Genomic DNA, 13,814 nt, shown 5'->3' with positions numbered 1-13,814 from the left:
TGCATAATCCCTTGATTTCTTTTCCTTTCCCACGCTCATGCCTAACCCCTGCTCTTCTAAAATTACCAGCCATGTGGCACTTTCTCCCAAGAAAACACATTTTTATAGGTTGGTGAAAAGATCCATTTGGCTGTTCTATTAAATTAATCAGTAGGTGGTCCTTAAATTAAGTGGCTTTCTCAGAAATTTCAACCCAATTTGTAATTTGGAGCATTATTGTAGTTTCTAAGTTTTTGTTCTCAAATTGTGTCTATGATAATTTGCTCTCTTCCTTACATAACTTTCTCACTGAGGTAAATCTTCAAGTTTATTTTCCCTTCTGCTATCACCAAACGTTCTATGGTGGTCACCATGAAAGTACTAAGAGGAGCCACAAAGAGGCTGTTTCTGGGTTGAATGCACATTGTCGGTTCAGTCTTAACCATTGCAACTGTGTGGCTGTAGTGAGCGCGTTTTTCTCCTCGTTTCTAATGCTTAGCTTTCCCACATTCATCTCACCGCTATTAATATTTCAGTGTTCCATTAAACTGAGTCACCTTCTCTTAAGTTTAGAGGACAAACTTGTCATTACTGAGGCCTTACTTCACATGAGGACCAAATCATTGCTAAAATTAAGTGGGAAAAGAAAGACATTTTCATTTTCTTTCTCAACATTAAAACCCTTTAAGACAGTATAGGTTAGAAGTGGCAACAAAATGATCTGGGGGGTGATCTTTTTCAGAATGGTATCCACGCATGCCTTCATATCTCACCCTGCCCCCATGATAGTCTCAATCATATGCTCACTCTTAAAACTTCAGTGGTAATGCCTCTCTCCCGCCCATTTTTTTTCCTCGAGCCCTAGTTTCTATCCACTTCTTTCCTAAGTCATATCAAATAAATAGTAAAAACTATGATTACTTTACTAAAGTAGCTTCAAATCAGGAACCCTAATCGCCCTGTTCCTTACTGTATAGAAATTATTTAGGTACCATGTCTCCATCTGAGAAGACATAATGGGAAGAACCCATTCTTTTGAGTAAAGGTTCAAATGTGTGGTCCTTGAATGATTTTTTCATTCCTTTTAGGTACGATCCTGATATTCTGCTAGGATATGAGATTCAGATGCATTCTTGGGGTTACCTCTTACAAAGGGCTGCTGCCTTAAGTGTTGACTTATGTCAGATGATCTCTCGGGTGCCAGGTATGAAGCACTGTGAATATTTTATGGTTCAACAACAGAGCAAATTACAAAGTAAATAAAGACAAGATGTTTAAACAGTACTATTCTAATTTTTAATACTAAATTGTGTAAGTTCTAGATATAGCATAACTCCATTATGGACAAATCCAAAAATCAAGAAAAGTAAAAAAAAAAAACAAAACTCCCATCTCACTGCTATATAGGCTATTAATGTATTTTTTTTCCCTTTCAGTCATTTTGCATGTGTATATCTAGGTCTCTTTTTATATAACTTTAATCATACATATATCCCATTTTTGTTATGCTTCCTTCATTTTGCATCTCATAAGTATTTTTTCTATATTATGAGATAGTCTTCCTCATAATCATTATGAAACACATTTCTTTGGTTGATGTACCATAATTTTATTTTGTCTGGGTCTAAGTTTTATCCTTTTGGTTATAAGGAAGGAGAAGATGACATAGGGACACCAGCTATTGATTTTTAGTAAGGGGTCAGGCTGAAAACATGCATGGATTTTGAAGGCTGTTTCCCATCATATGATTCTGTTTGAGGGAGGGGAGCAATAATAACAACTTGATAAAGCACTTCTCAGAATTATGTTTTTCTTAGTAACTACAACATTTTTAATAACTTGGTTTTAAAGTCACAAGTCTGACTAGGACAAAAGAGTATATGCTTTGGGTTTATTGGTGAAAACTAATCAAGAGAACTCCTAGGAGAGGTTATGACTTCAGTACAATGTCTTAAGTGTAGTAACTTTAAAGGGAAAGGCTGAAACTAGAAGATTTAGGAACAGTAAATATTTTGATCTTTGCAAAAAGCTTGGAATAAAAAAGCAAAGATAATTTTAGTTTTTCATTGCACAAATTTTTTGTAGCTTCTCTGTCCCTTGAGTGCTATAACTCAATTTTTTTCAATGTTTCATTTGGGATAGGTTTCTGAATATTCAGGAGCAGCAACATGAGTATTCAGGTCTATTCATTAATTATTTTAATTAGCTATACCAGGTAAGGTATATGATTTCAGATCAGAAAAGTGAATGAGGGGCACCTGGATGGCTCAGTTGGCTGAGTGGTGGACTCTTGATTTCAGCTCATGTTATGAACTCAGGGTCCTAAAATCAAGCCCTGTGTCAGCCTCCTTGCTCAACAGGGAGTCTGCTTGAGGATTCTCTCTCTCCCTGTGTCTCCACTCTCATGTGTGCTCTTCTAAAATAAGTTGTTGTGGGTTTTTGTGTTTTTTTTTTTTTTTTTTTTAAGAGAAGTGAATGAAAGCTCTTGACCATTTATTTATTTATTTATCCTTAAGTAGGTTCCACACCAACATGGGGTTTGAACACAACAACCCTGAGATCAAGAGTTACATGCTATACCAGCTGAGCCAGGCCTGGCCTTTTTAGAACACTGCTGAAACCATTTTTATGAGGCAACATGGTACAATAGAGAGGGAATGGTTAGGGAGGCAGTCTAAAGAGTACAGATTCTGCACAAAGATGGCAAGGGTTCAAATCCTGGCTCTCCTGCTCCCTAGCTTTGTGATGTCAAACATGTTACTTAACCTATTTATACTTCACTTTGTTCATCTGCAAAATGCGGGTGATAGTAGAACTTCTCTCATAGAGCAGTTGTGAAGTGCTAAGAACAGTGCCTAAGAACATAGTAAACATTATGTAAATGTTAAATGAAATAAACTTTTAAACATCATCTTTTGAAATAAAGAAAAGGGGGGGCACCTGGGTGGCTCAGTCAGTTAAGCATCTGTCTTCGGCTCAGTTCATGATCCCAGAGTCCTGGACCCCATATCCAGCTCTCTGCTCAGTGGGGAGCCTGCTTCTCCTTCTTCCTCTGCCTGCTGCTCCACACGTTTGTGCCCTCTCTTGCTCTCTCTCTCTCTGTTAAATAAATAAAATCTTAAAAAAAAAAATAAAGAGGGTTGAGTATATGTACATGGTCTCTGGAATCAGGTAACCCTGGTTTACTGTACTGGTTCTGTTACTGTGTGACCTGAGCCAAGATAATAACATTTCTGAGTAGAATTTACTACGATGCAGAAAGAAAATTATGCTAGCATTATAAAGTGGCTAGATTAAAATAGAATAATAAAGTTCTTAGGACATAATAGACATTCCATATATGGTAAATATATATATTATTCCAGATCCTCTAATTAATAACATTTGTATATACCCAGTGTTATATAAAATAAACATATTTTAATTTCTATTCTAGTTAAAATCATCACCCAAGAAACTAGACTCAAAACTCTTATTTTTCATCTAGTTGTCCATACAAAGTTAGAATTTTCATTCTGAATAAGAACATCATTAATTGATGTCAAATTTTCAGAGAGTTGTTCAGGTTAAAAATGCTACCATGTTGGGGCGCCTGGGTGGCTCAGTGGGTTAAAGCCTCTGCCTTTGGCTTAGGTCATGATCTCCGGGGTCCTGGGATCGAGCCCCGTATCGGGCTCTCTGCTCAGCAGGGAGCCTGCTTCTTCCTCTCTCCCCCTCTGCCTACTTGTGATCTCTGTCTGTCAAATAAATAAAATCTTAAAAAAAAAAAAAAATGCTACCATGTTTTCCAGGAAATGACCAGTGTAAGAATAAACATATTCATCCTAACACCAAAGAAATGCTGTAGTGTTAGGTGTCATAAGAATAGCACCAGAAATTCCCAAATTTAAAGTGAAAGGGTTTATTTTTTTTAAATATGTGTTTATACACATTTTTATTATTTAAGAAATAAAATTTTCAGAGACATTCCAAAATTCTTTCATAACTTAGAGGAAAGAAAATTGTTTTAATCAAAATAATGATTAATTATTCTTGAAGGCTAATACAAAATAGATCATTACATTTCATCTTTAATCTTTCTCTTTAATTTTTATTCTCATTTTATTTGGCATAAGTTGCTTGGAAATTTGGTTTCTGTGAGTCCTGATGCAATCTATATTCATTTCTGTAGATGACAAAATTGAGAACAGATTTGCACCTGAAAGAGATGACTATGGATCAGATACAATGAGTGAAATAAATATCGTTGGCCGAATTACACTAAATCTTTGGAGAATCATGAGAAATGAGGTAACGTACTTCATCTAAAATCTTACTGTAAATAAGAGATTAGGATGGTATAACTATCTTAGTTATTGTAGAGTATTAGTATAACCTACTTACGTAATTTGATGCTTCTTTGTGTATTATTTTTGTTATACTTAAGTAGAGTTACAAAACCAAATACTACATTCTAAAATGCAAAGCTACAGGACTATTTAATGTTATTGATGTGTTTTAATTTTTTCATTTTTGTCTATATAGCAGTAGCTAGAAAAGTCTACATCTGTCTTAAAGTTTTATGTTGTATTTGTCGAATGTTGTATAATTTCATTTTTACACTTAATGCTAGATGAAATCAGCTTGGTCTTTCTGATTTATTAAGTAAGAAAAATTTAGTCTACACATAGGAAGGAATTAAGGTTATTTAAAAACTGGGTCAGACCAAGAAGGTAAATTGGAAAGACAGTACTTGGAAATAGTTAATAGCAGCTTCCAATCAAGGCTTTGGGGATCCAGATAAGGATTTTTGGTAGTATAAATTTCAACAAATGATCTTATTTGCAATCACTCAGAGAAATAATTCTTTAAACAAAAATGTGAGATCATAAGTTCTTAGACCATATTTGCATCCTTGAAGTTGCCTGATTTCTTTTATTAAAATGTAAAAAGATATCTCCTGTAAATTGGTCTATTCTCAGATTTTGGACTTTGGATAATATCAGATAAGATATTTATATTTAAAAGAAAGCTGTATTCTTCAGTTGCTTCCCTATTTGAAACTACTTTCTCACTATGTACTTTCTATTATACACTCATTATTCACTATGATCTTTCGTGCTCTTCTAGATTTATATAAAACATTTGACTTTCCAAGCATGCCCTCTGCAGTTCTTTTGGACACCAGCACGCAGTAATTCTTTCACATAAGGAATTAGGTTTCTTTATATAAAATTCAGATGTCCTGGGGCACCTGGGTGGCTCAGTGGGTTAAAGCCTCTGCCTTAGGCTCAGGTCATGATCCCAGGGTCCTGGGATCAAGCCCCGCATCAGGCTCTCTGTTCAGCGGAGAGCCTGCTTCCTCCTCTCTCTCTCTCTCTCTCTCTCTCTGCCTACTTGTGATCTGTCTGTCAAAAAAAAAAAAAAATAGAGGGCGCCTGGGTGGCTCAGTGGGTTAAGCCGCTGCCTTCGGCTCAGGTCATGATCTCAGGGTCCTGGGATCGAGTCCCACATCAGGCTCTCTGCTCAGCAGGGAGCCTGCTTCCCTCTCTCTCTCTCTCTCTCTCTGCCTGCCTCTCTGTCTACTTGTGATCTCTCTCTGTCAAATAAACAAATAAAATCTTTAAAAAAAAAAATAGAAAGAAATTCAGATGTCCTTATTTTTATTTCCTCTCTATACCCCTTTACTGTCCTGCTTAACTTAAAATTACTGCTGTTCCCTCTGGACTTTGAATCCTCAGTAACAAACACAGTGCCTCGTTAATAGTACTCATTACATACTTGTTGACTGCTTAAATGAAAGAATAAATGACTCTTTGCCCAGAAGATAGTATTTAGAGGTCTGCATATCACCTTAATCCAGGCCTTTCAAGAATTTGCCAGGTACCAAATACTTATTTTTTGCCATCTCTGCTCCACAAATTTGAGCCTGGGGTTAGATCAGTTAAGGGTATAGCTGGGGGGAGTCTGGGTGACTCAGTTAAGTGTCTGCCTTTGGCTCAGGTCATGATCCCAGATGCTGGGATTGAGCCCCCACATTGGGCTCCCTGCTCAGTGGGGAGTCTGCTCCTCCCTCTCCCTCTGCCCTTACCACTGCTTGTGCTCTCCCTTGCTCACTCTCTGTCTCTCTCATAATAAATAAAAATCTTTGGGGGGAAAAAAATGTATAGCCAGTTCCTCTGTTTCCACAGGTAGAGAGGCAAGATTATATGGTTGCAGATGTTGGTAGGTAGGTGGATATGTCGATGAGAGTTTGTCAAAGTTCTCTTCTGACTGCTTCAGTTTTCTCAGTAAAAATGCAGTCAGAGTTCTCAACTGAGAATAAGTGTAGTAGAGGGACTTTTTGTTATCTAGGAGAATTCAGGAGTGGTTAATTAAGAAAATACAGTATAAAAGCTAGGTAGCATGGACGGCCCAGTTGAGATTTGCATCAGAAAATTAAAGTGATAACCTGCCAGCTCTGTTCAAATTCACAAATGTAAGTTACAGATGGTTAGATTCAACTACAACTCGCAAAGGGTTATAGCTTTGTGAAAAAATAATTAATTAGCTAGTTAATCACAGAGCAGGAGAGAGGCAAAGAAAGTAATGGTATGTGCAAGGTTGTGATTGCAGTTGTGCCATTTGAGCTAGATAAGGAGCAGCGGGAGGTTGGGGTACTAGAGGGAATAAACTACAAGGATGGGAGATGGTGGTCAGAGAATAGGATGCCTGAGATTATAGAGGAGGTTAATTATTGGTGGTGGTAGAACTTGGAGTAAGATCATCGAAGTGGGTGGCTGAGGTGGACAGAGGCAGTGACATGTGAATTTGCCTTAGACCTAGCTCTGGTGGCAGCATGGAAGAGGACAAATTTAAAGATAAGGAAACCCATGAGATTATTGAGGTAACTCAAGTGAAAGTTGGCAGTCGTATAAGGATTCAAAAAACAATTTAGACAATAAATCCAAGATGTACATCTAAGAATTAATGTACAGAAGGATGAAGAGGAGAAGGTGTCGAGAATAATTATCAGGGTTCTGGCCTAGATGATTTAAGATCCCAGTTAGGTGGGAAAATAAAGGGCATGAGGTATCAGTCAGATAACCAGGTGAAGATAGCAAAGTCCCAGATATGTAAATGGGAAATGTAAATAGGAATGTTAACAGGGGAATGCCTGGTGGCTCAGTTGTTAAGCTGCTGCCATCTGCTCAGGTCCTGCAGGATCAAGCCCAGAGTCCATCTACCTGCTTAGCAGGAAGTTGGCTTCTCCCTCTGCCCCTCCCCCTGCTTGTGCTTGCTCTCACTTTCTCTCAAATAAATAAAATCTTAAAAAAAAAAAAAAAAGGAATGTAAAAAGGAAAGTCCCAAATATGAGGTAAAGGTCTAGATTAGAGATAGAAGTCACATGAGAGTTGATGAACTCGCCAGGAAGGGAATGGAGAGAGTGATCAGGATTGAGCCAAAAGACATCTTTGTGCATGAAAACATTTTGAGGTATAGAGAATCAGATCCTAAGACGAAGAACCAGAAGAGAATACTCCCAGCAGAGCCACTAGAAAAGTCAGATGTTTTCCACACAAGCATGTAAGCCTCCCATTATCTCAGTCTGGCAACATCAGAATCTGTTTCTAATGTTCCCTATTACAGTTTTAGTTTGTCAATAAGCACATCAGATGCTTTTAAATAAGACAATGTGATGGACAATGAAGATTATATGGAAGTAGAATAACATACTCGCTCCCATTCATATGTTGTTTATCATTTATAAGGCACTTTTACAGACTTGGTCACTTTTAAATTTTGATACAAACTTGCAACATAAATAAGACAACAGAAATAGTGAGGTACTATTCCAAATAAAGAAAACTGAAGCTCACAGAGATTAGTGACTTGTTGAAAGCCTCATTAGCTAGTAAGGGGTTAAGACTCAGACTCATTGTAGACATGCTGTCTGTCTTCAGAGAGCTTAGTGTATATTTCATTTTAAATATAAATATGTATAAAATAAATATATATACTAAGCTCTCTAAAGACAGTCTTCCAGTGTCCTGGAAATTTCTTTTGTTTTTTTTTTTTTTTTTTTAAGATTTTCTTTATTTATTTGACAGAGAGCACAACCAGAGGGAGTGGCAGGGAGAGGGAGAAGCAGGTCCCCACTGAGTAGGGACCCCAGTTCGGGGCTCTATCCCAGGACCCTGGAATCATGACCTGAGCTGAAGGCAGTTGTTTAACTAACTAAACCACCCAGGCTCCCTATCCTAGAAATTTTTTGTATCTTCATATGGGTGGTGGTTACATGGTTGTATATATACATAAAAATTCATGAGTTCTTCACCTAAAAATTTTTGTCCATTTCTTTATATGAAGTATGTGTTAATCAAAAAAATTTTTTAACTGAAGACGCAGGTAATGAGAAACAACTGAGGGAATAAAGTGATGGAGGATATAGGACACAGGTTCTTACGATCTCTTTCCATTTTTCTTTTATCTTTATTTTCTCTGTTCCCCTGCGCTAATTCTGACTGCCTCTCCTAGTTCTAAGTAAGTTTATTTCTGAAGTGATTAACTATAGTGTTTTGCACATTGACTACAGCTGTAAATGGAAGTGTAACTATACCTCTATCAGACCATTCCTTCATCAATAAGTAAATGTACAAGCATTGTAACACTTTCTTTATATCAATTCTGACTTTGATCTACATAGTACATTTATATAATGTTTAACTTACTTAGATTTCCCCTGAAAACAAGTAACTCCTACTACTTATTTCTGGATCCATACTTCAACTTATAGAGTAAATAACTCTCTAAAGATTGGAATATTCTGAAGATAGATATTCTTAATTTTAGAGTTCATGTTTTGCTCCTTTAGTTTTACTTAAAGCTAGGATTGTAGCTAAGTGTATTAATGCTCCCGTGACACCAAGAAGACTCAGAGTAGAGTGACTCAAATAGATATTGTAAGATTATAGTATTTGTTTAGTTTTAATTCAATTTGTTATATTGTTCGGTTTAAAATAAAATCAACCCTGGGGCGCCTGGGTGGCTCAGTGGGTTGGGCCGCTGCCTTCGGCTCAGGTCATGATCCCAGGTCCTGGGTTCAAGCCCCGAATCGGGCTTTCTGCTCAGCAGGGAGCCTGCTTCCTCCTCTCTCTCTGCCTGCCTCTCTGCCTACTTGTGATTTCTCTCTGTCGAATAAATAAATAAAATCTTTAAAAAAAATAAATAAATAAAATAAAATCAACCCAGAACATAGATATGCCATCTGTCTCAGATATTGGGAACCAATTTCTTAAGATTTTAAGTTTAATTTGAGGTACAAAATCTGCTAGTTAATCCTTATAGGTCAATTTATGTGGCAAGCTTCAAAATTTTTCCTAATGAGAGAGCTATAGGACAAGAAGGTGACCTTTTCTGTAGAGGTTTTTTTGATTGCTTATGTTAATGAAGACGTATCCAACAAAAGTTTAGATTTGGTCTAAAGTGATATACTCTGTGTTAGGTAATCTTGTAACTATCAGAGATCAGATGTTTGGCTTCATTTTCTGTAACACTAAATGAGAATTAAAACAACAACAAAAACAACAACCAGATGAAAATATTCATTAGCAAGTAGAAGAGTCACTCAAATACAGGGATTTAATAATAAAATGAGTCATTTTTGAGAGAAGTACTCCAGGCCAGTAATGATTATTGGAAAAAATGGTGACTTACGTCCAAGATAATGGGTTAATACCTGCTTTGTACTGGTGATTCTAGAATAGGCTTGTCCCAAAGTTTAAAACTCTTGTGTACACATGTGTGTGTGCTTGCAAGTATACTAATTGCAGTGCGGTCATTCTGGAGGTTGATAGAAATTGTAGATAGAGTAAAACCAGTTTGGATCATACACAGATTAGCCTTTAAAATTCAGTCCCTGTTTTATACCTGCTGGATTATAGAAGTGGAAAAGAAAATATTTTAAAATTATAATATACAAATGTGAAGTGCTTTTGAATTGTTCCTCCCAAGTTGTCCTACAAATGAGGACTGCAGATTCCTCATTCCATTTTCCATTGAAAATGCCTGCCATTGTCTAGATTGTTTGTGTCCCATAGGTATTTCTGAGATAGTATTTAGGTAAGGTATGTTTTATGATTTGGACCCCCTTTTTTTCTTTTAAAGATTTTTATTTATTTGACAGAGAGATCACAAATACAAATTTGTAGAGAGGCAGGCAGAGAGAGGCAGGCAGAGAGAGAGGGGGCAAGCAGGCTCTTTGCCGAGCAGAGAGCCCGATGTGGGACTCAATCCCAGGACCCTGAGATCATGACCTGAGCCAAAGTCAGAGAGGCTTAACCCACTGAGCCACCCAGGTGCCCCTGGACCCTTTTTAGTATTCTTTTCCCATTAACATACTTTTTCCTACATATTTTCCTACATATTTTTTAAAAGATTTATTTATTTGGGAGAGCACGTACAAGTGGGGAGGGGCAGTAGGAGAGAATCTTTAAGCAGACAGACACCCTGCTGAGCATGGAGCCTGTGGCAGAGCTCAGGCTCACAACCCATGAGATCACAACCTGAGCTGAAACCAAGAGTCCGACACTTAACAGACTATGCCAGCCAGGTGCCCCTTTTTCCTACATATTCTAAGGATGAGGAAACATTTCTGCCATTTCCTTTTAATCTTTTGCTTTGGGAATGAAATTAAGTAACTGTAATATCCACATATTGGGTCTTAACACCAATGTAATTCTTGGAAGCAGGATGAATGCCTGACCTTAACTAGATAACTCATTCTTGAATCTGTGGAATTTTGTTAATTAGCATGTCTTCATGGACCAAAAAGTAAGTATGGAAAGAACAGAAAATTAACTTGCTTTTTTTTGTTTTGTTTTGGTTTTGGTTTTTTGATTTGGGGAGGTTTTTGGCATGGCAATCAAGATTTTTTGAACTACTAATGCTAAGTTCTACAAAATTGCACCACTCTAATTAAGGCTTTTAGTCTACATTTGGCCACATCAAAGTAGTTGTAAGATTAGATTGGTCAATTTAAATACTGCGGCTCCCTGTTGGATAGACCCACAATCTTCACACCCAGTTAATGCATGCAAAGCAACAAGATACTGCTAAGTAAAGCAGCAGTAGTTACTGCAGTTTAGGCCTTGTGACCAATTACACATGATTAAAATTACTTCCCACATTAACGTCCACAGTACTCGTCCACCATTTAACATCTCAACCAAAACATTACAAGTGAAACAGTCACTAACAGGCAAAAAATACTAAACCTGTATATGGTATTTAATACACTTATGCGTGAGCAAGCAAAGGATTCACAGGCCCTTTCACAGTGAGAATACAGCTGTGGAGCCTGAAAATTATTAGCAAAAGTTGTTAAATTGTTAAAATGTTTGAAAATATATGCTTCGTGTTGTAGACCCCCACTATACACACAACTATAAACATTGTTCCCTATGTAAACAAAAAAGGAAAGATGTAATAAAAGATTTGAAAAGTCTGGACATTTCCTTCCCTACAGATATTAAAGGCAATGTCTTCAAGACATTTTACTGAAAAGACTGTCATATTGTAAAAATGCTTCTGTCACAGGTGCCTGGCTGGCTTAGTCAGAAGAGTATGCGACTCTTAATCCCAGGGTCGAGTTCAAGCCCCACACATTGGATGTAAAAATTACTTAAAAAAATAAATAAACTTTTTTAAAGTTTTTTTAAAATGCTTCTGTCAGTATTTGTATTGGCATAGAGTATAAAAAGAAGTGATAAAAACTGAGATCTCCTAAGTATGTCATGACCAAGTTGAACTCATCTAGTCTGATTGTTTCCAATTAAATATTAGCTTATTTTGAGTATTTCCACCTAGAACACTATATATACATAGTTTTAAATTATTTATGATTCACTTGTAACAAATCATTTTTACAGGTAGCTTTCATATCTACTGTGAAAAGTTTGAAGTAATATTACAGATCTTTTAGAACAAAATTTGCACATAAATACAAACATTATTATAATGAAGTCTTGGTTTTGTTGGTTTTTTTTTTTTTTTAGGTGGCTCTAACTAACTACACCTTTGAAAATGTGAGCTTTCATGTTCTTCATCAGCGTTTTCCCCTCTTTACCTTTCGAGTGTTATCCGATTGGTTCGATAACAAGACAGATCTGTACAGGTAATGTTTTATAACTCTGAAGAGGATAATATCCCTGTTAAAATGAGTATTATTAGAGTATAACTTACATATAATAAAATGCACACATTTAAATTGTATTGTGCCACAACTTTACAAAATGTATACACCCTGTTAACCACCACCCCAGGCTAGATAGTTAACCTACCGTCCCTGAAGCATCCAGGTAAGTACTAATTGAATTTCTATTACTACAGATCAGTTTTGCCAGTTCTAGAACTTGATATAAATAGAATTATTTACAATCTACCTATTTTTCTCTGGGTTCCTTCAAGAAGGCATAATAATTTTTGAGATTCAGCCATATTGTTGCATAAGCCAATAACTTGTTCATTTTTATTACTAAGTGATATCCAGTTGTATGAATATACCACAATATATTTATCCGATCACCTGTTGATGGACAATTGGGTTGTTTCTCGTTTGAGGCTGTTATGAATAAAACTGCATGCAAGTCTGTATGTGAATACACATTTTCATTTCTCTAGAAGTGGAATTGCAGGGTCACATGTTTAGTATGTTTAATATTTTAAGAAACTGCTTAATTGTTTACTTTGGCAGTTCTACTGCTAGTTGGCTGGCAATAAATTCTCTCAGCCTTTATTTATCTGAAAATGTCTTTATCACATCCTTCTATTTGAAGGGTATTTTCAGTGTCTAATTCTGGGGTTGAGATTTTTTTTTTCTTGCACCATTTTAAAGATTTCACTCCCTTTTCTTCTGGCCTCCATTTCTAATGAGAAATCAATAGTCATTCTCCTCATTTTTCCAGTGTATGCAGTACATTTTTTTCAAAGTCAGACTTCATGAATAGCTAGCTGACTGCTACTGTTTCTGTGTGTAAGATTTATAGTGGAGGCAGGGGCATTACTCAGCTCTCCTGATCCAGAGTCAGTCTTTAGAGGTTCCTGTTCTCCTGGGGCTTGGGGATGAGGCTTTCTCAACAGTCCTGGACTTCCCACAGAGCAGTGGACCTCTGCTTTGTCCAATTCCTTCCTCACCAGTGCAGTTTCCTTGCTTGGAATCTATGATGGAAAGGTTCCCTCTGCCAGTGGTAGACAGCTGTTGCTTGTTACTTAGTACAAGGCCCACAGTTGGGACAGGGGAGCTTGCCTGCCCTTCCTTCAGGTGCAGTTTTTGCAACTACCCCTTTCCCAGCCGCAGACATATTTTGCATCTTTTCTTTCCCCAGGGATAGTGGATCTCTGCTTAAATCCTGAGGATTAGAGTTTCCTGCCAGGCCCACAGCAGCTCAAGGCTTTGCTTCATAGGAGAGAAAAGTCAGAGGAAGATGCAGGATTTCATTCCTTTGTGCCCTGCCCAGCCCCCAGTCTTGGAGGGGGACCCATGGAAAAACACTCCTCTGGTATCTGGGGTTCCCAGCGATTATAAACTGTCATGTTGGCCCATCCCTGACCTTTAAGAATTTATTAGCATTTTAACGGTTTCACTCTTAAGTGCTTTTATGGTGCTGCCTGTGCTGCCAGTGTTCTGCCAAACTTATGGCAGTAAGTTATGTGTCCTCTCTGTCTTTAGATGTATTTGTCACCCTATAAATTTTAGTTCACCTGGTTCTCTTGTAATCTCAACTTTCTGATGGCCTCAAGAAAACATGATTTTGTAGATTATTGAGCTCTTTATAATTGTTAGACTGGAGTGATGTCCTTCTGCAGCTTTCTTTATC

The 13,814-nt window shown here is 37.1% G+C and overlaps 1 protein-coding gene across 3 annotated transcripts in view; it reads left to right on the top strand.

Annotated features, from left to right (window-relative positions):
* REV3L (REV3 like, DNA directed polymerase zeta catalytic subunit) overlaps positions 1 to 13,814 on the top strand; it is a 187,496-nt gene that overhangs the window by 128,884 nt on the left and 44,798 nt on the right. For all 3 annotated transcript variants that reach the window (XM_047734503.1, XM_047734501.1, XM_047734504.1), the window contains exons 19-21: positions 1,068 to 1,183; positions 4,151 to 4,269; positions 11,994 to 12,112. In XM_047734503.1, the coding sequence (XP_047590459.1) occupies positions 1,068 to 1,183; positions 4,151 to 4,269; positions 11,994 to 12,112 (354 nt within the window). The remainder of the gene's footprint in view (positions 1 to 1,067; positions 1,184 to 4,150; positions 4,270 to 11,993; positions 12,113 to 13,814) is intronic.

The sequence above is a fragment of the Lutra lutra genome, chromosome 6 (genome assembly GCF_902655055.1).
Source record: "Lutra lutra chromosome 6, mLutLut1.2, whole genome shotgun sequence".
Taxonomy (NCBI): Eukaryota; Metazoa; Chordata; class Mammalia; order Carnivora; family Mustelidae; genus Lutra; species Lutra lutra.
Note: the sequence above shows the minus strand (reverse complement) of the source record. Positions and strands in the feature narration are given on the sequence as shown.